The following is a 25,353-nucleotide window of genomic DNA, read 5'->3' on the forward strand; positions in this document are numbered from 1 at the left end:
TTTGTCTACTGGGAATTGAACTCAGGTCCTTGCGCTTACAAGGCAGACGGCAGAACCACTGAGCTAAATCCCCAGCCCCTTACTTTTTAAAAATCAGTCCACATGATTTTCCTTGTCTGACTCCATTGATCTTTTTCACAGAACAGGGTCAAGAGTTGGGCCTCAGAATCCTGTGGGGAATAAAGGACTGGTTAAAAACTGTTTTCTAATGTTCCACACAGGTCTGCTCTCTTGCCTTGTGAACATTTGAGCTTTAGGTGGAGGCCATGGTGTTTGCTTGTGTTGCAGTCTGTCGTCGACTCATGTTCCAGGAGACCCACACCCAGGCCTCCCCTTCTCACTTGATAACAAGTTCTCCTTAAAGCCTCAGACCAAATCCCTGGGTAGCCCTGGACTTAGTACACCTGAAATGACCACCTGTGCTGTCAACACCCTGGTCGAGCTGTAAGGTTCAGAGCCCCTGCCTCAGTGCAGTGCCTTTGATGCAGAACACACAGACCCTGACAAGCTGCTGTCCTGGTACATAGGCAGAAAAATGGGCCTAGGCCAAGGTGAGAAGCAGACATCCAGCCCTCACTGGCTTCTGACACAGAGTTATGATTAGCCAACATGAGGACCTAGGGGTGTGGGGACTAAAGGCTGGAGAGACATGACCAGAGATGCCTGCATTGACCAGGGCAGACTTGTGTGTACAGGGCTTGGCAGACTCCTGCACTGTAGGACCTAGGACCAGAGTTGGGGTGTGAGGGTGAGGGATTGGGACAGAGCATGCCTGCCTCACACCAGATCCCTGGGTTGCTCTGCAAGCAGTCCAGGGGTCCCTCAGTCCATGTGTCGGGGGCAAGGTGAATCCTTACATGTTCCCTCCTCTTGCTCAGCCCCACAGGATCCTCTGTTTTCTGTAATCTTCAGAGGCCCCAGAAGACCAGGTGATGGCAGCGGCCAAGCTCCTGCCACTGCCAGCAGGACCCCAGGTGAGCTGTCTCATAGGCTCGTGCAGTGTCCCTGACCAAAGCCCCTCTTGTGCCTTCCACATCCTGGGCTCCTAGGGCAGCATAAGTATCACTCTTTGTGGCTCCTACCTTCTCATCCACCTGGCGGACAAGGTATCCCTTCTTCCTGCCCATATCACATGTACCCATACCCATTCACACACCAGGAGATCCTGTCTACCCCACGCAACCTCTGTCATTCCAGGCCAAGGTGACCTTTGAGGATGTGGCTGTGTTCCTCTCCCAGGAAGAGTGGGACCGCCTGGGCCCTGCTCAGCGGGGCCTGTACCGAAATGTGATGATGGAGACCTATGGAAACGTGGTTTCACTGGGTAAGGCCCCTCTACAGGGCTCATCTGAGTATGTGTTGGACTAGAGTGGGAGCTACCCAGGAAAGTGACTGTGGGATGGGAGCCTCATGCCATGCTGGTCCTAGAGCAGTGATGGCAAACGTTTTAGAGTTTTCAATGATACAAATAACCTGCTGCGGTATGCATACCATAGGTTCACCACCACTATCCTAAGCTTCTTCATTTGCAACAAAGGTCAGCCCCGTCCTTCTTCATGTCCCCAAAGGTGGCTGGGGTTGGGGTTGTCTCCATAAATGTTGTATTAACAAAAGGATTCCCTCTTCACGAACAGGACTTCCAGGATCCAAGCCAAATGTGATCTGCCAGCTGGAGCGAGGAGAAGACCCATGGGTCCTAGATGATCATGGGAGTTCAGAGAGCCATGGCCTGGGGAGAGGCTGCTCAGGTAAGTGAAGGGAGCTGGCCCCTCTCTCCCTGAAGTCTGGGCCTAGTTCAGGCAGAGCTGCTGATGGGAATTGTTTCCACTGGTGGGTAATGGTCCCTGACAGGTTTCACCTGTCAGAGGAGTCCACAGGCAAGGGGTTTTTGGGCCAAGCAGTAGTCTATGGTAGGAAGAGGGTGTAGCAGTGAATCCAAGGAGAGTGGCCCAAAGGACAAAGGGCTGGAGGACCGAGCCAGAGAGAGGCAAAATAGGGCCATGGATGGAGGGATTTTTATCTCTGCCCAGAGATAAAAACTGGTTAGCCAGGTTAGATCTCAGATTGAAAAGGGACATTAAGGTTTTGAAGATTACCTGGTTATGTTATTTTATTTGTTTTTGGTACCAGGGATTGAACTCAGGACCTTGTGTTTACGAGGCAGGCCATGGAACCACTGAGCTAAATTCCCAGCCCCTACCTGGTTATTTTAGAAAAGAATGAAGCATCCTAAATGTAGTTGTGGGTTGTTTTTTTGTCTGTTTATTTGCCTGTTTTAAGGCAGGTCCCACTGTGTAATTTAGCTTAGCCATATCTTAAATGTAGAAGGGAAATTTTTTAATTTAAGCTGAAATCCTTCTGTTTAAACTCAAAGGCAAGACAAAGAAACCTAATGTCCTTTCATCCAGATGATATTGTACTGTAGTATCGTGTGTGAAATAAGGCAGAATAAATAAAAAATAACAAAGCTAAAGCTGTAAAACTGGAAAGAAGAAAGGTGTTCAAAGTTCAATTGATTGTCAATTTGGGAAAGGATTAGACAAGAGTATAACAGTATTGCTGGATACAAAATCATTTCTCTGTTCAAGAATAAACAAAGGTATAATTTTTAAACAATAACATTTACAGTAGCATCAAAAATGTAAAGTATCCAGGAATCAACCCAACAAAAGATACATGAGACCTTTAAGGTATGGATGAGAGGATAGAGCCAACTCTGAAGCCTATGTTTACAGCGTGAAGAATCTGTGCTGTGGGGAGGTGACACAGGAGTCTCCAGAAAATCTTGTCAGCCTGTCCTCCCAGGATGTGCCCCCCTTGCAGTGGGAGGGGACAATACAGGTGGTACTCCAGTGGCTGAGTAGTTTCAGCATCCCGGTGTGGCCATTTTCCCTTTGGAAACTGCTGCTTATTTCTAGAGGTTTGGTGGACATAGTCTCAGGTATTATACACAATCTACTTCTTACTGGCCTACAATATTGGATATCCTCAGAGGAACGGCGGATATGCCAGCCTCAGGAGAATTTAATTTCTGAGGGACCATAAAAGGACATAACATATGTTATGGAAATCTTGCACGGCTTACACAAAACTGTTTTTGGGGATTTTTTTGTTTGGTTGGTTGGTTGGTTTGATATGTGTGTGTGTGTGTGTGTGTGTGTGTGTGTGTGTGTGTGAGACAGTGTCCCAAAGTGTTGGTTTGATATGTGTGTGTGTGTGTGTGTGTGTGTGACAGTGTCCCAAAGTGTTGCCCACACTGGCCTCAAACTCCTGGGCTCAAGTGAACTGACTGTATCCATAGCAGACAAGAAAGCACAGAGGGGGCTGGGGATTTAGCTCAGTGGTTCCGGTGCCTGCTTTGCAAGTGCAAGGACCTGAATTCGATCCTGGGTACCAAAAAAAAAGCACAGAGGGCATTTTGTAGCCACTGCTAAACTGTGCTTATTCTTCAGGGAAGCCGGTTGTGCTCCCACCTGATGGAGATCTTAGACCCTTTTTGACACCCTTTGAATTTTATGCTAAAGAGACTGAAATTCTCCAAGAGCACAGAAGCACCTGGTCACTGTGCTTCTGGCACAGGCCCCAGAGGAGGCTGGGACTGAGCATGCTCTAGATAACATACACAGAAGCAGAAGTCACCTCCCATAGCCTGAGTCACCACCACAGGCTCTAAACCGAAAGGAGCAGAGTGCTGTAGTGCCTCACCCTGGCAGCTATGCAAGATAGAGAAGTGTACAAAGCTGCCCAGCCCTGCCGCTGCTTTTTTATTCAGTGAATTGCACATACATGCTGTAACAGCAGTGGAAGTATTTTTTCAGAGAGAAGTGCTTTGTTGTCACCTGGTCTGTCTGTTCTGTTACAGATAACCTCAAATGTGACTGTACTATATCCTGTAGGCAACAAGACAATTTATCTTCTCCATGGGGTAAGTAGTGTGGTTCTTATAATTCAATATAATAACCTAATGATGTTAATCATAGTGTATCACCAGAACATAGTAAGATTCCCCAGGGTGCTAGGAAGTTTGTTTATACACTCATACAGTCCTCACAAAACAAAAGGGAGTATTTTTCCTAATTAAAAATTTATTGGGCTGAGGCTATAGTTCAGTGGTGCCATGCCTGCAAGGTCCTGAATCACTGGTACCAGAAAAGAAAAAAAAATTTTTTATTTTTGTGGAATCTTTTTTTTTCCCCCTTTAAGTATCTGTTGCACTTACTTAAAATATACTTTCATACTCTGTACTTAGAGGCATCATTCTGAAAGCAGTAGGCACTTAGCTTGATGCAGGGTGTAACCTTTCTCTATCCTTCATTGCAGCTTGAATCTGTCTCAAAGTCATACTGTGTTTTTATGCCATGGACAACTAAGTAACCTGTAAACTATTTTTTATTATTAAAATCATCTTGCTTACCTTGTTATTCTGGTATCAGACCAGAAGCTACACATTCAGGAAACTCCAAACAATAAAATGGGTACTTTTCAATGCAAGTGACTAATTCATTCTTTGCTACAGGCTTTTATTCTGTAAGGATGAATCTTTTTTTTTTTTTTTTTTTTTTGATACCAAGGATCAAACTCGGGATCTTGCACTTGCAAGGCAGGCAGTGGAACCACTGAGCTAAATCCCTGGCCTGAGGATGGATCTTAAGAATGGGGAAGAAAGAAACTATAAGTAGTTTGTCTTTTTTAAAAAATACACATAGTGTAACTTTTAAAAAATACAGTTTGCAGCACACTTGTAATTCCAGCACTTTGAGGCTGAGGCAGGAGGATCACCATGAGTTCCCAGCCAGCTTTGGCTAAATAGTTCAAGGCCAGCCTGAACTACATATTGAGACACTGTCAAAAAAAATTGCTAAAAATCTTTTTTTTTTTTTTTCTTCCTGTTTTTTTGAGACAGGGTCTTACTATGCAGTTGAGACTGATCTGGAACTCACTATGTAGCCCAGGCTGGTCTTGAACTCACAGTGATCCTCCTGCCTCAGCCTCCCAAGTGCTGGGATTACAGGCGTGTGCGCCACCATGCCCGGCTAAAAATCTTATTAAGTGGAATGATTATAAATACAGACTTTTAAAAATGAAAGCCCTATTAAGTCCAATTTGTTAGTATGAGATACACTTCTATGAAATGCTCTAGAAGGAATAAAAAGACATAAAAATACCTAATTAAAAAAATAGATCTGGGCATGATTGCACACACCAGTAATCCAGCACTTGGGGAAGCTGAGGCAGGAAGATCACAAGTTTGAGTCCAAATAATAAATAAAGAGCTGGGTTGTAACTCAGTGCAATGGCCCTGGGTACTCAAAAAAGAAAAGAAGGAAACAAGAGCACAAAACTTGAACAAGATTCTGACAGAAATATTCCAGAGGGCCAGCAATTAGAATTTTATCAGTAAAATGGAAGTCCAAGTCAAAATGATATCAAGTAATAACTTCAGAATGGGAAAAAGTGGAAAGATCTAATAATATGAAATGTGAGTGAGGATGCAGAACAGCTAATGGGGCTGTAATGCATACAGTCATTTTAGAAAACAGTTTAGCATTGCTGGACATAGTGGCAAACACCTGTAATCCCAGCACTTGGGTGGCTAAGGCTGGAGGCTCACCAAGAGTTCAAGTCCGTCCTGCCTGAACTACATAGCAAGACGCTGTCTCAAAACAAACTATGCACACAAAACAGTGTGGCATTATCTAAAGAAGCTGAAAATATGAATCCTTCTGTTCCTTCCACCGCTGCATGCACATAGTAAGGACATTTGTGTATAACCACCAGAAGGCACAAGAATCTTCACAGAAACATGCTTCATGATGGAAAGGACTGAATGTAACCCAAATGTCTATCAACAGTAGAACAGACAGATAAATGATGGCATTTGAATCTGCCACAGTTCAAATGTTTGCATAATTGCTACAGAACAGCATGATGAATCTCAGGAACTTAATTCTGAGAGGAGAAAGCAAGTGGTGGAAGACAGTGCCCCACAGACTTACAGAAAACTCAGAAAAAGTCAGGTGTGGTGTCACACATCTAGAGTCCCAGCACTTGGATAGCTGAGGCAGGAGGATCAGCATGAGTTCAAGGCTAACATAGGCTACATAGTTAAAGGACAGCCTGGAATGCATAGTGGGACCCTGTAGTGATGGCTCCACCCTCATGACCTCATCCAAACCTAATTACCTCCAAAGACCCCACCTCTAGATACTGTCACATTGTGGGTTAGGACATCAACATGAATTCTGGGGAAACACAAATATTCAGTGCATAACAGTTTCCCTGTTCACCCAAAATTCTATGATACTGCCATGTTTTACTGTCATGTGCTATAAACCCTTAGTACATTCCTACTGTTTTTGCTGCTAACATATACTTTAGAGAGTGAGTTCGAACATTTTTTTCCAGTCTTAAATCTGTTAGCATTTAAAATGACTACCATTTACTATTCCTAAAGATCTTTACATTTCTTGGTGTTAATCCTAAATTCTGTCAGGTAGCGTGTGTCTTCTGTCTGAAGAATTATCTTAACATTTTTTGTAATGTAGATTGGATCGTTGTAGATTCTCTCCATTTTTATTATTTATCTTTCTGTTTTGAAAGATACTCTCACTATTCATGAAGTCGTAACTAGGGTTTCCCTTAGCACTCTTGGGATGTTGTCTTCTGACTTGACAGTTTCTGATGGTGTATCTGCAGATTTTCTTACACTCTTGCTCCTCTACATATTTTGTGCCCTTTGTCCTATGGTTGCCTCAAAGATTCTCTCTCCATTTTCAGCAATTTGAGTATGATGTATCTAAATGGTGTTTCTTTAAATGTCTTACTGGATTCTCAGGGTTGTTTTGTTTTGCAGTGCTGGGGATTGAATACTGGGCCTCACACGTTAGCCCAGTGCTCTGCCCTAGCCCCAGTTTGGGTAATTTCTGTTGCCGTTTGCAAGCTTGCTGATCTTCCCTTAGCTGAGTTGGATCTACTGACAAACAAGGCAAAGGCATTCTTTATCCTTTTCACTGGTTTGATTTTTATGTCTAATTTCAGATGGACTCTTCCTTACAGTTTTTCATCCCTGTGCTGAAATTCCTCATCTGATAATACATGTTGTACCAACATATGGGACAAATCTGGTCCTTTAATTGCTTTACTGCTTGACCCTTGTTTTTTGTTCTCCTTTTTCAAAAGGAAAAAAACTCTGAGTATCTCGTGATTTTTTTTTTTTAATTGAATGCCAACCATCATTATAAGACATAGAGATGGGGTAAATAGTAAATAGCTTGTGCATCTAGAAATACAGCCTCTCATACTTGGCAGTTATAAAAACATGAGTCAGTCCTGTCCGGAGCTAGACTGGGTTTGGATTTTGTTGTTGTAATTACTTTGTATGCAGTGCCAAAGTCCATAGTACAATTTCTCTTGCATGTTACTGTGCTTAGGGTAGGACTCTGTCTTCTATGGTGTCTATATCCTGAGAACATCTCTTGTTTCTACCCATCATCTTCATAGACTGCTGCTGCGTCTCACTTAGGGCTTGCTGGCCTCAGGAAATTGGAGGCAAGTAGAGCTGTGCTTTTCTGGCCCATCTTCATCCAGTAGGTGCTGTGTCAGTGGGTTTCAGGGGTAAGACCTCCCCTGTGCACCTGATCTTTCCCTGGCTGTGGGAGACCTCTAAGTGGGTCCATGATAGTTTCCTGCCCCTCCATCAGAAGTAGAGGTTTTTTCTTTTCTCCTCTTCCAGCCACAGTGACTGTTAGCAGTACCTCCAGGATGACAAGTTCATTTTCTTCCCTGATTTCCAACTTCTGTTCCATACAGAAGGGACCAGGCAAGTGTCTGTCCTCCCTTCTTCAGACTCAAACCTCCAAGGGAGGGAGATCCATGGAGAAGAGCCATGGTGTCTGTGGTTCCCCAGCAACTCATTAAGAGCTTTTTCTTACATATTCATGTGGTAGCCCCACTTTCCTTCAGCATGGACACTTCAATGCACACATCTCAGGTTCTTTTTTGTTTTGGTTTGGTTTTTTGTTTTTTGTGGTTTTGTTTTGTTTTTTGAGACAGGGTCTCACTATGTAGTTGAGACTGACCTGGAACTCACTATGTAGTCCACGCTGGTCTCGAACTCACAGCAATCCTCCTGCCTCAACCTCCTGAGTGCTGGGATTACAGGCGTGCGCCACCACGCCCGGCTACATCTCAGGTCCTAAGCTAGTCTATAGTGTGACCTCAGCTCTGATGGGTCTGAGAAAAGATGAGGTTTTGTAGGTGATCTTGCTTTTTCCAGTTGTTGGGGCAGAAGTGATGCACTTTCCAGCTTTCTTCCTCAGAAAATCTAAAAGGCCTAATAACCACTGTCATATGAAGTTGGATGACCTCTTGTTCCTCTGCCCTGATGTGGGGCTGGGCCACCTCTTGTCCCCTCTGCACACAGCTTGCACTCCAAACACAGGAGCTGTCTTCACGTGAAGTCTTTGTGTGTGGCATCTTTAGTCTTGACAGCTCTTAGACATGCTGTCCTCAACACCCCTCAATCCCACCCACACAGTCTATAGAATCTGTGGCTTGAATCCAGAAGTGTCTCCACTCTGGTCTTTTCTGTAGTACTGTGCCCCTACAGACTTCTTTCCATGCTGAACTTAGCAGCATATTCCTACCTCATTCCTCTGTGTCTCCAGTTTTGTCTGCCTCCAGTGGAGGCTCCACATGAAGTTACTTTCACAAAGAGGTCACAGCACCATTCCCTATGTACGAATCCTTTGGCCCCAGGATGACATCTCTGGTCTGCTCGCAAATGACCAGACTGCTACCTGCCCGCACAGGCCAGTCTTTGCTGCTCATATGCTACCCAGCTGCGTGGTCTTATATTTCTTCCTGCTCCACATGGCCTCTTGAAGCTCAATCCACTCAGTCTGTAGGACAGCTCTAGGGAGGGTACTGGAACTGTGTCCCCTCTGCCATGTGCCTGTTTGCAGGAGAGCTGCCACCTCAGAATGCAGGTCACCTCTTCCTCTCCAACCCCCATTAGTCTGAGTGCATCCCTGTGTGGAATTCTGTCTGATTTCTCCCTTTACTTGACAGAGCCAATGTCAAGGCTATATTCCACAGTTTAGAGTCATGTTAACATTTTCATTTTGGATTTGTTGTTTCAGAATGCAAAACCAAGGAAGAGAACCTAAACACAGACTTGAGCCTAAAGCCATTAATTTCAGAAGAGGTAACAACGATTCTGGGGAAAACATCTTTAGTGGGGATTGACCAAGAACATAACACCAAAGGGAGCTTCTGCCTGAATGCAAGCCCTGCTGGCCACCATGAGACTCAGGGATTGAAGGGAAGGGAACCCCTCACTCAGCACCAGGCAGTTCCTAGTGGAGACAGACCCTTCATATGCATCGAGTGTGGGAAGTGCTTTGGTCGGAGCTCCCATCTCCTTCAGCATCAACGAATCCACACTGGTGAGAAGCCCTATGTGTGTGGTGTGTGTGGGAAGGCCTTCAGCCAGAGCTCAGTCCTTAGCAAACACAGGAGAATCCACACAGGGGAGAAGCCCTATGAGTGTAATGAGTGCGGAAAAGCCTTCAGAGTGAGCTCAGACCTCGCTCAGCACCACAAGATCCACACAGGTGAGAAGCCTCATGAGTGCCTGGAATGTCGGAAATCCTTCACTCAACTCTCACACCTCATTCAGCACCAGCGCATCCACACAGGAGAGAGGCCCTATGTGTGTCCCTTATGTGGGAAAGCCTTCAACCACAGCACAGTCCTGAGGAGCCACCAGAGGGTACACACAGGGGAGAAGCCCCACCAGTGTGGTGAGTGTGGGAAGACCTTCAGTGTGAAGCGGACTCTGCTGCAGCACCAGCGGAGCCACACTGGGGAGAAGCCTTACACATGCAGCGAGTGCGGCAAGGCTTTCAGTGACCGCTCTGTCCTCATCCAGCACCACAATGTGCACACCGGGGAAAAGCCCTATGAGTGCAGCGAGTGTGGGAAGACCTTCAGCCACCGCTCCACGCTGATGAACCATGAGCGCATCCACACAGAGGAGAAGCCCTATGCATGCTATGAGTGTGGCAAGGCTTTTGTACAGCACTCACACTTGATCCAGCACCAGAGGGTCCATACTGGGGAGAAACCCTACGTGTGCAATGAGTGTGGGCATGCTTTCAGTGCACGCCGCTCTCTGATCCAACATGAGAGAATTCACACGGGTGAGAAGCCCTTCCAGTGCACAGAATGTGGGAAGGCCTTTAGCCTGAAGGCAACTCTGATTGTTCACCTGAGGACTCACACGGGCGAGAAGCCTTACGAGTGCAATAGCTGTGGCAAGGCCTTCAGCCAGTACTCGGTGCTCATCCAGCACCAGCGCATCCACACTGGGGAGAAGCCCTATGAGTGTGGCGAGTGTGGACGTGCCTTCAACCAGCATGGGCACCTGATCCAGCACCAGAAAGTGCACAGGAAGCTGTGACCCAAGGGCAGCCCTCAGGAGCACCTGCACGCACAAGAACTGTTACAAGGGGCACAGGCAGCCTCCTTGTCAGGGAGCTTGTTTCCTCTACAAGACATGCCAAATGATCCAGCATCACTGCATGCTCCCAAAGAAAGGCACAGGGCCTGTTCCTGTGGAAAACTTCCAAAAATGTCTGTATCTTTCTCAACATCTTAAAGTTACATTGGCAGGTAATGGTATATTTGTAGTAAATATTGATAAAGATAGCCATAATTCTTTGTTTCTTTAACATTAGTTTACTTGAAGTAACTAAGGGAAGTTAAAGTATAAGAACTATTATCTCAACATTCCAAATAAAGTTATTTTCCTTAGAATCTACCTGCCTCTCCTAAATACAACTGACCATCCTAATTGTTGTTCCTAAACTTATAATGTTGTACTATTTTCAGTACTCCATGAAAACACTAAAGTGCTGTACAGATAAAGTGATATTTTAAAAAATGAATTGTCAAGTATAATCATGTGAAATAGCTGAAAATTCTAAGTGCATGGAAATATCTGTTTTGTATTAAAAAAGAAAAACTTTCAAGATACATTAGTGAGAAGTGTCATAAATTTGGAAAACTCTTTACCTGATGCTTTAACTTTATTCAAGATCAGAAGAAATGTCCTAAAGGTTCAATAAAAATTCAACTCAAAAATTAGTATTTTCCTTAAAATCTGTCCTTATGACCTACACACTCTGTAGCTCAAAGATCATGGAATCTCTAGAGCCTGCAGGTCCTGACCAGGAGTAGAACAGGAGCACCATACAAAGTGGTCCCTCTGCACACCTTCTGTTATTTCCAAGAAAATACTAAAGAGATAATTCTTTGGTACATACTTTTAAAACATAAAATTCTTAAACTCAGCTTTTTGACTACTCTTAAGAGTCTACTATACTTGAGCTGGGTGTGGTGGTGCATACCTGTAATCCTAGCACTCCAGAAGCTGAGGCAGAAGGATCACCATGAGTTCAAGGCCTACCTGGGTTACATAGTGAGTTCAAAGCCAGTCTGAACTCCATAATGAGACCCTGTCTCAAAAAAATTTTTAAAAAGTCCACTATACTTTAGATTTTTCTTTCGTTTGGTTCAGGAGTCTAGGATCCATTGCTATGTGCCGTGATCAAACTAGTTTACTCATAATTAAAATTGTATTTGCTCAAAATTATTTGCTTGATTTTAAAGATACAGTCCTTATAGTTGGAATTTATGTCAGCGACATTTCTAGTAGCCAGCTGCAAAGGAAACAAGTATTGAATCACATTCAAGGCCCTTTTGAACTTAAACATTTTAAGTGCCTGATAGAGAATTCCCTCTCTCGCTCTCTCCCCCCTCACTCGCGTCCCCTCAAAATAAGCTGTAGGGCAGTGATGGCAAACTTTATAGAGCTTTTGACAATACAAACAGCCTGCTGTGGCATGCGTGCCATAGGTTCGTCCCCATGCTCTAGGGTATTGATCTCAAGTCCTCAGTAATACACCATGATGGAGACAAAATTATTTCACCTTCTGCAGGGACACTGGTGAGAGAAGGTGACAACACTGATGTGCTGAGAAAAGAGTTAAGATCACTAAGGTGTGAACTCAAGCTGAGATCACTGAAGTAAAACTTCAACCAGTTGACATAACAGGTGTTGCTTTAGAGAGAAGCTAACTCACTGCAGTGTTGCTTCAGACTAAGGCCTTTACAGAAGACAAGAGCACTGAGTGTGATTTTGAAAAAGAGCCGAGATTAGAAGTAGCACTGAAGGAAGAAAATGAGGTCACTGGTTGCTTCTTAGAGGAACTGGCATCATAGTGTTCTGAAGAGTTTACCTAACTGAAGAGAAAATCCAAGAGAACTGGGATCACTGAGGTGACTCTTCAGGGGGCTGAGCTCACTAAAGTGAAGCTCCAGAGGAACGAAAATTACTGACAAAGGACTCTGGTGTGTTAGGAGTGGAGATCATAGAGATTGATTAAAAGAGAAATTGAGATACATACGGTGTTGCTTAAAAGAGGAGCTGAGGTCACTGCAGTGTTACTTTGGAATCAGGATGAGATCCTGCAAGTGTTTATAGAGACAGGTCAGTGAGGTAAACTACACAAAGCTGAGCTCACTGCAGCTTACCTAAATGCAGCTGAGATTGCTGAGGTGGTGCCTCAGAGGGATCACTTGAGAGGCTGAGATCAGTGGGATGTTATCTCAGGGAGGCAATGGGACCACTGTGTTATCTCATAAAGTCCTGATGAAGCAAAGCTGCCAACCATCCATCTCCAGTTGAGCCCAGAGTCTGCATCTGTCTCTCTCGGACTCAAAACACACTGCTACTCAGAACACAATTTCTAATCCTGTAGAAGAATTAATAAAGTCATGTTCCAATCAAGATAAGAGTTTAATTAAATCTAATGTACTGGAATGTTTGTTTAGAAAGACTATATCATAAAGTAACTTAAATTACATAGTACCAGTGTGCTGGATTGCTAAATTTTCCAAATACCCAGGTTTCCAGGGAACTCTTTCCAAAACGTATAGTTGGACTGCCTTCCTTCTTAGACAAAGTGTGCTCAGCGTCTTCCTGCCTATTCTTGCTGTGTCAGACTGCATCTGACCCAGTGGTGAGCCTGCAGGCTTAATCATCCAGAACCTGAAAGTGAGCATCAGTGCCCCTTCTGGACAGGATTCCCAAGCTCCATATTCTTGTCACTCACTTCCTCCTCTCCCAGGAACAGGTGGAGCACATGGCCTACTGGAATGCAGGAGCAGTTGGCCTTGAGGTGTGTGACACTGCAGGCCAGAATGAGCTGTGGGCTCCCCTTTGTGATAACGGCCTTCTCAGCCATGACCTCCCACTTCTGTCAAAATCATTCCTATCTTAGGGCTAGGGATTTAGCTCAGCGGTTCCACTGCCTTGCAAGCGCAAGGACCCAAGTTTGATCCCCCATACCAAAGCAAAATCATTCCTATCTTGTTTTCAATATTTTATTTTTACTCAGAAATCTTTACATATATGTATTTAAATATTTATTTCTCCAAATGACTACCAAGAATTTGATATAGTATTTTTCAAATGTTCTTACTTTGGGAAATATTTTAGTTCATCTGGAGTTTATTTCTGTGTGTACTTTGTATAATCTGACACTTTCCAATAAAAAGCAATGACTACAACAAATATTTGGGATGAAAAAAGATCACTAATTTTGGCATAAAGATTTCCTACACATCAGTGAACACAGGGCATGTGCAAGCAATTTCAAATAAAGAAAAATACCACTGTTGGTGATAGGGAAAACTTTAATAGCAAAAAATTTAGGAAATGTCACAATGTAAAATAACTTCTGCCCCTCACTCTACTTAGTTCAGAATTAACCAGTATGGGAGACACCTAGTCTCCCACAAAAGTTTTGCAAGTGAAAAGAACCATTGTTAGCTTTGTTAATCAAATAAGCTCCCTTCCCCCTGGCTAGAGTAGGTAATTGAATGAATCTAAAAGGTAACTTCCCTAACAAAGAACTGCATCGGGGTTGAAATTCAACTGCCTTGCTATTATGTTTTGGATATCAGTAATGTGAGCTGTGAAAATGCAGTGTAACCAACTGAGTAAGATCAAAGCTATAAAACCCTACAAAAGAAGGAGTTGTAACTGAATGGGGAGTTGATTAGGGCACCTCCATTAGGTATCATCGATCTCATCTGATGGAGTAAACTTTATTTTACTTCCATTCTGCTGCCTATGTGTCACTTGCCAGTTCCTTCTGTAACAATGGAAGCTCAGAAAAGGCTCAGGTGCCAATCCCAAAACAAAATGTGCCAGCTTCTCCTAAGGCAGTGGTGTGACCCACCCTACTCCAGAGGGTGATGACAGCATAGAAGGACTAAGCTGGGCAGGCACCAGACAGTCCCAAGGAAGGAAGGACACTCCTAGAAGACAGGCTTGGAGCACAGACCACAAAGGCCACACAGCGCACACCAACTGATGGTAGAGGCCAGAAGGGTCTTGTCTTGGAGTTGGACTTGCCCTGGGGCACAAAACAACCTTTCAGGCAGTACTGAGAACAGCACATGGACCCTATGGTAGCTCACCTGGGCAAGTTTGCGGGGTACTTTAGGTTTTCTACTTATAAGTTCCTGAGCTGAGAAACTCAGGTGACAGTTTGAAGTTCATGGGTCCCAAAACTACTTCACTGCTGGGACTAGTCAAAAGTTTGGGCACCCCCCAAATCACCCTGAGGTTCAGTAATTTGCTGTGAGGACTCACAGAACTCACCCTGAAAGCTGATATACTCCTGGTTATGGGTTATTACAGTGACAGTGACAATGAAATGCAGTGCCAGTCGCAAGCATGCCAACACAATTATCAAGCAGAGGTTAAAACTGCAAAGTCCAATAAAAGGAGGCTGTTTAGTAACAAGATTAATCACACGGCCACGCTCATCCCAGCAGGCAGGCAAATGGCTTGGCAATAAACCAGTGCTGGTGACATTACACATTGGCACAATGACTCTGGAAACCATTAGGATAAATACATCAATGTCCTTTAAAAAGTTATCCTTCTAGGGATTTAGCTCAGTTGTTCAGCCACCTGCCTCGCAAGTACAAGGTCCCAAATTCAATCCCTGGTACCAAAAAAAAAAAAAAAAAAAAAAAAAAAAAAAAAAAGTATCCTGTCCTTAGAAATGTGTCCTACATGCATAATTTGAAACAATAATTAAAGCCCTGAAATTATACACTTTGGAATAAGACATAAATGGTCCCAATTTATGATGATTCAATTTTGACTGTTTTTTGTTTTGGTACCTGGGACTGAACTCCGGAACTTGCGCTTGCAAGGCAGGTGGCGGCACCACTGAGCTAAATCCCCAGCCTTCAACTTTGACTTTTTAACTTTAAGATGGTGTAAAAGTGACACACATTCACCAGAAACTATACTTTGAATTTTCCCAGGCTAGTGATATAGGGCACAACACTCTTGATCTAGGGCAGGAGGAGAGAGCCGCAGCTCCCAGTGACCTATGCAACTATCAGGGGAAACAACCAATACTCCATAATGTTAAGCTATGATCTATAGGTTAGGCATAGAAAATGCATTTTCAAATTACAATAGTTTCCATTCACAATAGGTTACTGCGATCCAACTTCATCATAAATCACCCAAGTGATACATTTTGTAAGCCAAAATGTCTATTGAGCCAGGCATGGTGGCACACATCTGTAATCTTAGCACTCAGGAGGCTCAAGCTAGAGGATCATGAGTTTGAGCTATGTCTGGACTACACAATGTAGACTTTGTCTCAAAAAATATGGATTGGGAAGCTGGGCATGGTGGCGCATGCATGTAATCCCAGCACTCGGAAGGCTGAGGCAGGAGGATTGCTGTGAGTAAGAGACCAGCCTTGGCTACACAGTGAGTTCCAGGTCAGTCTCAACTACATAGTGAGACCCTGTCTCAAAAAAACAAAAAACAAACAAACAAACAAAAAAAATATATGGATTGGGTAGAAATTTGATACTATTTAAAGGAAATTATCATGGAAGATGGCTGAGTAAGAAGTAAAGAAATCCATCCAACCTCCTAAGAAACTAAGTTGACAGGAGCTCTGAAGTAATTATCCTGTAACTCTGTATCTAGTTAAACACTTACAGTATCCAGGGGCAAGCTGATGAAGAGGGCAGAAATTTTCAACAAATTTCAGTGATTTCTACATTTGGTGTAGTACTCAACATGCACCACTCCCTAGCTCCATGGCATGTTCTATGTGGATGGTCACCTGCATTCAGAACAACTTGCTCAAGCCAGGGTGAGCAACAAGAAACGTATTTTCCACATATTAGAGCTGTGAATTTCTTTTTTTAACTTTATGTTTTTAATTTATTTTTATTTTTGATACTGGGGATTGAGCTTGGGACCTTGAGTTTACGAGGAAGGAAGCAGAACCACTGAGCTAAATCCCCAGTCCCTGGAGCTGTGAATTTCGATGATAGATTGCTGGAGGGCTGGCACAGAGGCTGGCTGCCATTATCTCAATTGTCATGGGGCAAAGCAGTTTCCAAAGAAATTAGAGGTAATACTTGTGCCATTTCACCTTCTAGAAGTCAGACATGTAGAGAGATCTTTTTTGGGGGGTCACTGGCTGACCACACAAATAATGGAACAGACACCTCAGTGACCAGACACATCAAAAAAATACACACTTTGTTGGGCATGGTAGCTGACACCTGTAATCCCAGTACTCCAGAAGATTGGGGTAAAAAGAATACAAATTCAGGCCCTGCCTGGACCACTTAGTGACTTAGATCCTGTCCCCCCAAAAAATTTAAAGAGGACTCAGTCTGAATACCCTAGATTCAACCCCAGCACAGAGATAGAGAAAGAGAGAGATTACAAAAATAGTTTGGAAAGTCACAACTTGATGGTCTAGCCCTCAATAAGCAAAATTCAGCAGTCCCTAGGAGTGACAGAATTCCAGAGCAACCAAAACAAAATATTCAAAATAGCCAGTTGTCAACCAAAAAATTATAAAACAGAACCAGGCAATGTGGAAAACAACCGTAGTTGCAGCACTTGGGAGGCTGATACAGAGAATCACAAGTTTGAGACCAACCTAAGCTGCATAGTAAATTTGGTGTCATCTTGGACTTCATAAGGGAATCCTGTCTCAAAAAAAAGAAAAATATTGCAAAATATACAGAGAAACAGAAGAGCATGGCCTATTTACATGGATAAGAGGATTTGGTAGAAACTATGTCTAAGAAAGCCCAGACACTGGAATTATTAGTCAGAGATGTTAAATCAGGGCTGGAAGGATAGCTCAGTACTAGAGCTTGTGCTTAGCATGTGCAAGACTGTAGGTTCAATCCTCAGCACACATACACACAAAGTCCAATTGATGGTCTTAAGTATGTTCAATGAATTAAAGGAAATCACAAAGAACCAAGAGAAATCAAGGAACAAAAATATGAAGATATAGAATTTTCACTTTAGATTTTATTTTAATCGCTTTAAATTTTATTTAAATTTCAAAACACAAGCAATATGAATTTTTTCCCCATTAAACACCACTTGCTTGTTAGGATAGGGTCAGTTTGTTATGGATTAACATCCCAAATGGGTGAGCTGTAAATATAAAACACATGGTTTTGAAGACTTAAAACTGAAAAAAAAAAAAGTAAAATGTTTCACTAATGATTTTTATGTTAGCCTGGTATGGTGGCACACACCTGTAATCCCAGCACTTGGGAGGCTGAGGCAGAAGAATCACTATGAGTTTGAGACCAGCCTAGGCTACATAATGAGTTCCAGATTAGTCTCAACTACATAGTAAAACCCTGTCTCAAACCCCCCCAAATAATAATAATTTTTATGTAGATCACATATGAGATGATAGTATTTTGAATATACTTAACTAAATAAAATACTATTAAAATTGAAAAAAATGAAGAAATAGAATTTAGAAAAAGGGACCAAACAGGGCCAGGGATGTAGGTCAGTGGCACAGCGCTTGCATGGCAAGCACAAGATCCTGAGTTCAGTCCCTGGTTTTAAAAAAAAAAAAATCAAACAGAAATTGTGTGGAAGTGAAAAGTATAGTAGCTGAAATGAAAAACTAACAAAAAATTAAAAAACAGATACAAGCAGGCAAGAGAAAATATCAGCAAGCTAGAGAAGACCACTGAAATCCGTCTGAGGAGTGAAAAGAAAAACAATGAAGGAAAATAAACAGTTCTAAGAGAACAGTGAGACATCACCAAATATACCAACATACACATTACATAATTCACAGAAGAAAAAGAGGAAAGAGCACAGAAAAGATATTTGTGAGGGCCAGGGATTTAGCTCAGTGGTTTTGCCACCTGCCTCACAAGTGCAAGGACCTGAGTTCGATCCCTACTACCCAAAAAAGAAAAAAGAAAAAGAAAGAAAAGATATTTGTGAAAATTTAAAGATAACTGAAAGCAGAGAGGTAGACTTTAGAGATAGAAAGGAAATCTGAGATTGGGAAGAGGGGAGGACAGGCAGAGGAAAGGGAAGTAAAAATGATTAAGATGTGATATATATATATCTATATATCTAGATATATAGATATATATACATACATATATATATATATAATCAAGATGATTATAATTATTTTGTATTGCAACATATACCAATAAAAAGAAATAAAAGGAAACTATGTCACACTTGTCCTATTTTTATTTCTTTCTAGAATAAAATAGGCTTCAGTGATGAGAAAAATAAAAGAGGAAAGGGGGAAGAGATAATATGTTTGAAGAAATAATAGCCCCATATTTCTGAAATTTGTGTGAAGATATGAATATACACACCCAAGAAAGTCAACTCCAAACAGGATAAACTCAATGAAATCCAGAGACACACTGTAGTCACACTGTTGAAACCCAATACAAAGAAAATTCTGAAAGCACCAGTGGAGAAGCAATACATCATGAATGATTAACAATAAGATTAACAGCAGATGAGGTACAAGATCCCAACAATGAATGTAACTGTACTGTATCCCTAAAATGTACCAATAAACTCAATTAAAGCTGGAAAAAAAAAGATTAACAGCAGACTTCTTCTCAGATACTATGGAGGTAAGAGCTAAAGGTTGACACATTTATAAGCCTGGAAACAAAAAATCTAGCCAAGAATCTGATGTCCAGCAAAACTAGACTTCAGAAATGAAGATGCATCAGACCTGTCCAGACAAAGACAATCTGAGAGAACTCATTACCACAGATCTGCTCTACATGAAAAATTAAAGGAAGTCTCTCAGGCTGACATGAAAGTACATTAAACAGTAACTCAAAAGTCAAAAGAACGCTAGTAACTACAGAGGTAAATTAAAAAGCAAATTACTGCCAGGCATGGTGGCACATGCCTGTAATCCCAGCACTCGGGAGGCTGAGGCAGGAGGATCGCTGTGAGTTCGAGACCAGCCTGGGCTCATAGTGAGTTCCAGGTCAATCTCAACTACACAGTGAGATCCTGTATCAAAAAACTAAAAAAAAAAAAGCAAATGACTGTAGAGGATGTTTGTACTTCTCTTTTTCCTATATGATTCAGTAGGCAAATATATTTAACCCATAAACCTATATTAATGGACACACAATGTACAAACATATGATCTGTGATGATATAAAGGAGGAAGAATGGGATATGTCAGAGCAAATTTTTATTCTTTTTATTCTTTTTTTGGGGGGAGGGTTGAGACAGGGTCTCACTATGTAGTTCAAGCTGGCTTTCAACTCACAATGTAGCCCAGGCTGGCCTCAAGCTCACAGTGATTGTCCTGGCTTAGACTCGAGTACTAAAATTACAGGTATGCACCACCATGCCTGGCTTTCCAGCTATACTTTTTAAATTAAATTTCTATTAGTCAAATTAGGCTTGTAAATTGTAAACCTCAAGATAGTTATTAAGAAAATAAGTAAAAAAAAAAGAAACGGAAAAGAAGGGAGTAAAAAAAAAATACTCACAAAAAAGGCAGTAATGAGCCAGGCATGGGGATGCACAAAATTAATCCCAGCACTTGGGAGGCTCAGGGAGGATTGCCATGAGTTTGAGGCCAGCATGGACTACACAGCAAGATCCCATCTCAAAACAAACAAAAGGGCAAACTAAGGAACCAAAGAGACAGACTGAAGAACCAAAACAAGTTTAAAGCATATAAAAAATAGATGTCAGGAACAAATCCTTTATCAGTAAGCATATAAAATGTAAATAGACTGAGCTATCCTTTTGAAAGGCAGATGTTGGCTGCCTGGATAAAAAAATCAGGATCCAACTACAGGCTGTTTATGAAAGCCTTCCTTCAGACAGAAGGACATAAAGAAGTTGAAAGTAAAAGGATGAAAGAAACATATTTCATGTAAATAAGAATTACAACCAAACTGGAAGCCAGATGTGGTGGCGCACGCCTGCAATCCCAGAGGCTTAGGCAACAGAATCACCTCGAGTTCGAGGCCAGCCTGGGCTATACAGTGAATTCATTCTGAAATGCACAGTGAGACCCTGTCTCAACAAACAAAAAAGCACAAAGCGAGCTGGAGTGGCTATATTATCAGATATAGGAGACATTAAAACAAAAAAGGTTTAAGAAGCAAGACAGTATACATTGATAAAAGATTTGATACAGTATGAAGGTATAACAAGCATATGCAACCCTAACAACAGAGCCCCAAAATACAAAACGGTTGAGATGCTTACAGCTTTACAATAATAGTTGGAATTTTCAATAATGAATAGGAAATCAACAATGGAATTAAAATCTTGAACATATAAACCAGTTAGATGTAGACATACACAGAATCCTCCATCCAAAAAAGCAAAATATACATTTAAGTATATAAAGTATGAAACATTCTCCAAATTAGACTGTATGTTGTGCCACAAAACAAGTCAACAGCTGAGCATGGTGGCACTTGCCTGTAATCCTAGCACTCTGGGACCAGCCAGAGCAACTTAGCGAACTCCAAATTAAAAAAAATAAGAAAGGGCTAGGAATGTAGCTCAGTATAACAATTCTAGGCTTAATCTCCAGTACAGCTCCCCCCGCAAAATAAGTCTGAATAAATATAAAATGATTTAAAGTGTATATATGTATGTGTATGTATATATATATATATATATATATATATACACACACACATACATATACACACATACACACACACACACACACATATATATTCATATATATATTCAGTACTGGGACTCAAACTCAGGACCTTGTACTTGCCAGGCAGGCATGGCACCGAGCTAAATTCCCAGCCCTAAAGTATCTTTTTTTTTAATCAGACTGCAATAAGGTTAGAAATTAATAATAGGAGGGGAACTGAAAAATTAAAACATACTCATATAATGCATGAGTTAAAGAAGACATGACAAAGGAATGCAGAAAATACCTAGTGACAAATAATAATGAAAATACAACATGCTGAGCCAGGTGCGGTGGTGCATGCCTAAAATTCCAGCACTCAGGAGGCTGAGGTAGGAGGATTGCCATGAGTTCGAGGCTAGCCTGGGCTGCACAGTGAGTTCAGGGCCAGCCTGTACTACAAGGAGAGACCCAGTGCTCCTCTGCTGGGAGCACTGCACTGTAGATCGCTATGGCCAGGTCTAACTCACTTCCTCCCGTAGATGAGAACCTGGCATGGTTCTGCTTCTGTAAGATTCTACTTGCTCTCCCCTGAGCCCTCCCCAACTGAAAGCATAATTTATAAAGTGAGACCCTGTCTCAAAAATCAACAACAATAAAAAAAATCCACAACAAAGGATACCCATTTTTGCTACTTCTATTCAACACAGTAGTGGAAGTTCTAATTAGAAAAGATGAGCATGGAAAAGAAATACAAGGCATCCAAATTGGGATGGAAGTAAAATTATCTCAAGTCACAGATGGTGTGATCTTACATGCAGAGAACCCTAAAGATCGTGCACACACACACTAAAAGAAACCTGTAAGAGCTAACATATGAATTCTGCAAAGTTTCAGGATATAAAGTCAAAATACAAAGATCATTCCTGTACATTATTAATGAACAATCCAAATAGAAAATTAAAAAAATAATTCCATTCACAATAGCTTTAAAATGAATAAAATAGGAATAGGCAAAAAATTCCCTTGCTGGAAGCTACAAAAAGTCACTGAAAGAAGTTAAAGAACACATGAATAAATAGAAACACTTTGTGCTCACATACTGGAAGACTTACTATTGTTAAGTGATAATACTATCTGTAACAAATGGTGCAGAGGGATGAGACCACCTGGGCAAGCTATTGGTACTTTTAAAGTATAGAGTACAGACTTTATTCACCTGGGCAGAGGTGGACTGACCACAAGCAATAGGCCAGCAGCCCTGAACAAGGAAAAGTCAGAAAGCTTTATAGGACTTTGGAAGAGAGGTTTGGCATGTCTATCATGTACTGTGCTCAGAGCAAGTATTTGTGGTTGGAGTCTGTGCAGCAATCAAGGAAGATATATGGATATTTTCAGGTGACCTGGCATTGAAAATATGCTGTACTTTGTAGTTCTTATCTCTCTATATATCCCATCCTGTGTTCTGTATTCTATATGCTCCAAGATAGTGTGGCTTTTGTTGCATGGAGACAGTTCCTGCATCGGCTGCCTGCTTTGTTGCAGTTTTTTTTGTTTTGGGGTGTTTGTTTTGTTTTGTTTTGTCAAAGTGTAGGTTGGAATCAAAAAGCATATTTATTAACCATTTCACAACCAGGTCAAGTCTGACACTGTCCAATGACTTTTTTTTTTTTTTTTTTTTTTTGGCAGATACAAAATCCATCCTCACTTCATATGAAATCTGTAGGGAACTTAAACAGCTAAAACAATCCTGAAAAAGAAAGTTGGAGGACTCACCCTTGCTGATTTTGAAACTTATTACAAAGCTATAATAATCAAAATAATGTGGCTGTGGGTTAGTTCATTTTGGGTTTCTACAACAGAACACTTAAAGCTGGGTACTTTAAAAAAAGAGATTTATTCACTCTCAGTTCTGGAGATTCAAAAGCATGGTACCAACCTACTTCTTAGCTCTGGTAAGGTCCAAATGGCAGATGGCATCACAGTGGCAGGAGCACATGCAGGATTCAGGTGACATACCAGACTCCCTTATAAATAATTAATTCTCAGGAGAACTGATCCAGTCCCACAAGACCTGTATTAAAACCTTTCAAGGGCAGTATCCCTTTGGCCTAATCACCTTCCACTAAACCCTTCCTATTAAAGGTTCTAGCTCCTCAATATTTATACACTGTGCACTGGGCTTCCAACATAAAATCCTAGCATTTCTCCTGGCCCCCAAGGTTCATGGCCTTATAATGCAAAATAAAATCATTCCATCCCCATTAGTCCCAACCCCATTAGTCCCAAGGTTTTAACTCATCCCAGCACTGCTCAAAAGTCCAAGTCCAGGGCCAGGGATTTAGCTTAGTGGTTCCACCACCTGCCTCACTAGTGCAAGGACCTGAGTTCAATCCCTGGTACCAAAAAAAAAAAAAAAAAAGTCCAAGTCCAAAGTCTCATTTGAGACTCAAGACAGACTTCTTCCAGCTGTGAGCCTGTAAAATCAAAAATAGACTGAGGGGGTGAAGGGAGGGCAGGGGTATGGGGAAAAAATGAGAAGCAAGATCTGTCATGTAAAGGTACAAGATCCCAATGATGAATGTAATTGTACTGTATACTTTAAAAGTACCAATAGGCCGGGCATGGTGGTACACGCCTGTAATCCCAGCACTTGGGAGGCTGAGGCAGGAGGATCACTGTGAGTTCGAGACCAGCCTGGGCTACATAGTAAGTTCCAGGTCAGTCTCAACTACATAGTGAGACCCTGTCTCAAAAACCAAAAAAAAAGTACCAATAAACTCAAAAAACAAAAACAAATCACACATTTCCAAGATACGATAGGGAAATAAAGAATGAAGACAGGGTAAACATTTCTAGATGTGTGCCAACTGAAAGAGTCACAGGATCCCACCAAGATCAAAGTTCAGGAGGGAAAACATTAAATCTTAAAAGTCCAAATCAGGCATCCTATTCATACTAGGTTAGGGTTGGATGCCCAAGGCCTCAAGCAGTCCTGTGTGCAAAAATTTGCTGGTCACAGCTCTCCCACATTGGGGCCCAGTGGCTTTGGCTTTCCCTGATTGGTTTTGCATGCTGTCAATGAGTTTATCTCTTTGGGGGCTGGGGATTTTGCTCAGTGACACCATGCCTGCCTTACAAGTGCAAAGACCTGAGTTCAATCCCCAGTACCAAAAAAAAAAAAAAAAGTAATTTATCTCTTTGGGGTCTCAAGAGCAACAGTCCTACTCCCATGGCTCAACCAGGTATTTTTGTGGAGAGTCTCTGCAGCAGCTTCACCCTACAACACAAGCCTCTGCCTGGCCTCCCCAGCCTTCAACATCTCAGTAGAAATACTATGTCCATATACCTCTTTTTTCTGCATGCTAGCCCAATCAACACCATCTAGATGCACCGAGGTCTCTTGATTGCTCCCTGTAGAGTTGCGACATAAGACATACTGTAGCCCCAACTAAGCCACAGAGCAGCCACAAAATATTTCACCAGAAAGCAGGAATCCGAATCCCAAGGCAGCCCTGGGCAGTGAGCCTATGCAGACTGTCCCAGTCCTGTTCCGCAAACCATTCAGTCTTCCAGGCCTGTGGCCCTATGAAAGGAAAAATGGACCTGCATACTTCTGAAATGCCCAGGAGCTGTCTTTCCCTTTGTCCTAATGCTGAGGGGCCTGTTTTTCTTCTACCCATAATAGTCTCTTTCACAGAGATTGTTGGGCCACATCCTTTAGTGTTTTTTTAATTTTTAAAAAATTGTTTCCTGGCTAGGCCGTGAATTCTTAAATCTTTCCATTCTGCTTCCCTTTGCCTCCAAGTCCAAGTATAAACCAAAGTAATCAGCAACATGAATATTTTGCTGTTCAAAAATTTCTTCAGCCTTTTATCATTCTGAAATTTGAGCTAGGTATGGTGGCACATGCATGTGATCCTAGCACTTTGAGAGGTTGAAATAGGAAAAGCATATATTCAAGCCTAGCCTGAGCAATGTAGCTTAGTGACATCCTGTTTTAAAATGAAAAATTTAGGGCCAGAGATTTAGCTCAGTGGTTCTGCTGCCTGCCTTGTAAGTGCAAGGTCCTAAGTTCGATCTCTGGTATCAAAAAATAAAAACATAAAATAAAATATTTAATAAGAAAAAAAAGAAGGGGCCAAGGATATAGCTCAGTATAAATGGCTTAGTTTAATCCCCAGTACAAAAGAGAAAAAGAAAAAAAAAAGAAAAATCAAAGGTTTCAAATAGACATTTTTTCCAAATAATATATAAAAATGGTCAAGAAAAACCTGAAAATATA

At 41.9% G+C, this 25,353-nt stretch overlaps 1 protein-coding gene across 6 annotated transcripts in view; it reads left to right on the top strand.

The window, feature by feature from the left end:
* The window catches only part of Znf250 (zinc finger protein 250), a 39,579-nt gene extending 28,512 nt beyond the window's left edge, over positions 1-11,067 (top strand). For 4 of the 6 annotated variants that reach the window (XM_033760778.1, XM_033760776.1, XM_033760777.1 and 1 more), the window contains 5 exons: positions 879-974; positions 1,198-1,324; positions 1,635-1,748; positions 3,863-3,925; positions 9,141-11,048. In XM_033760778.1, the coding sequence (XP_033616669.1) occupies positions 933-974; positions 1,198-1,324; positions 1,635-1,748; positions 3,863-3,925; positions 9,141-10,462 (1,668 nt within the window). In that variant the 5' untranslated portion in view covers positions 879-932 and the 3' untranslated portion in view covers positions 10,463-11,048. Of the gene's footprint in view, positions 1-112; positions 975-1,197; positions 1,325-1,634; positions 1,749-3,862; positions 3,926-9,140 lie in introns of those variants that run through there. The other 2 variants (XM_033760775.1, XM_033760780.1) reach the window with 2 other exon arrangements.
* Positions 11,068-25,353: the final 14,286 nt, after the last annotated feature.

The sequence above is a fragment of the Fukomys damarensis genome, unplaced genomic scaffold (assembly GCF_012274545.1).
Source record: "Fukomys damarensis isolate Sample0158 unplaced genomic scaffold, DMR_v1.0_HiC HiC_scaffold_5, whole genome shotgun sequence".
Classification (NCBI taxonomy): Eukaryota; Metazoa; Chordata; class Mammalia; order Rodentia; family Bathyergidae; genus Fukomys; species Fukomys damarensis.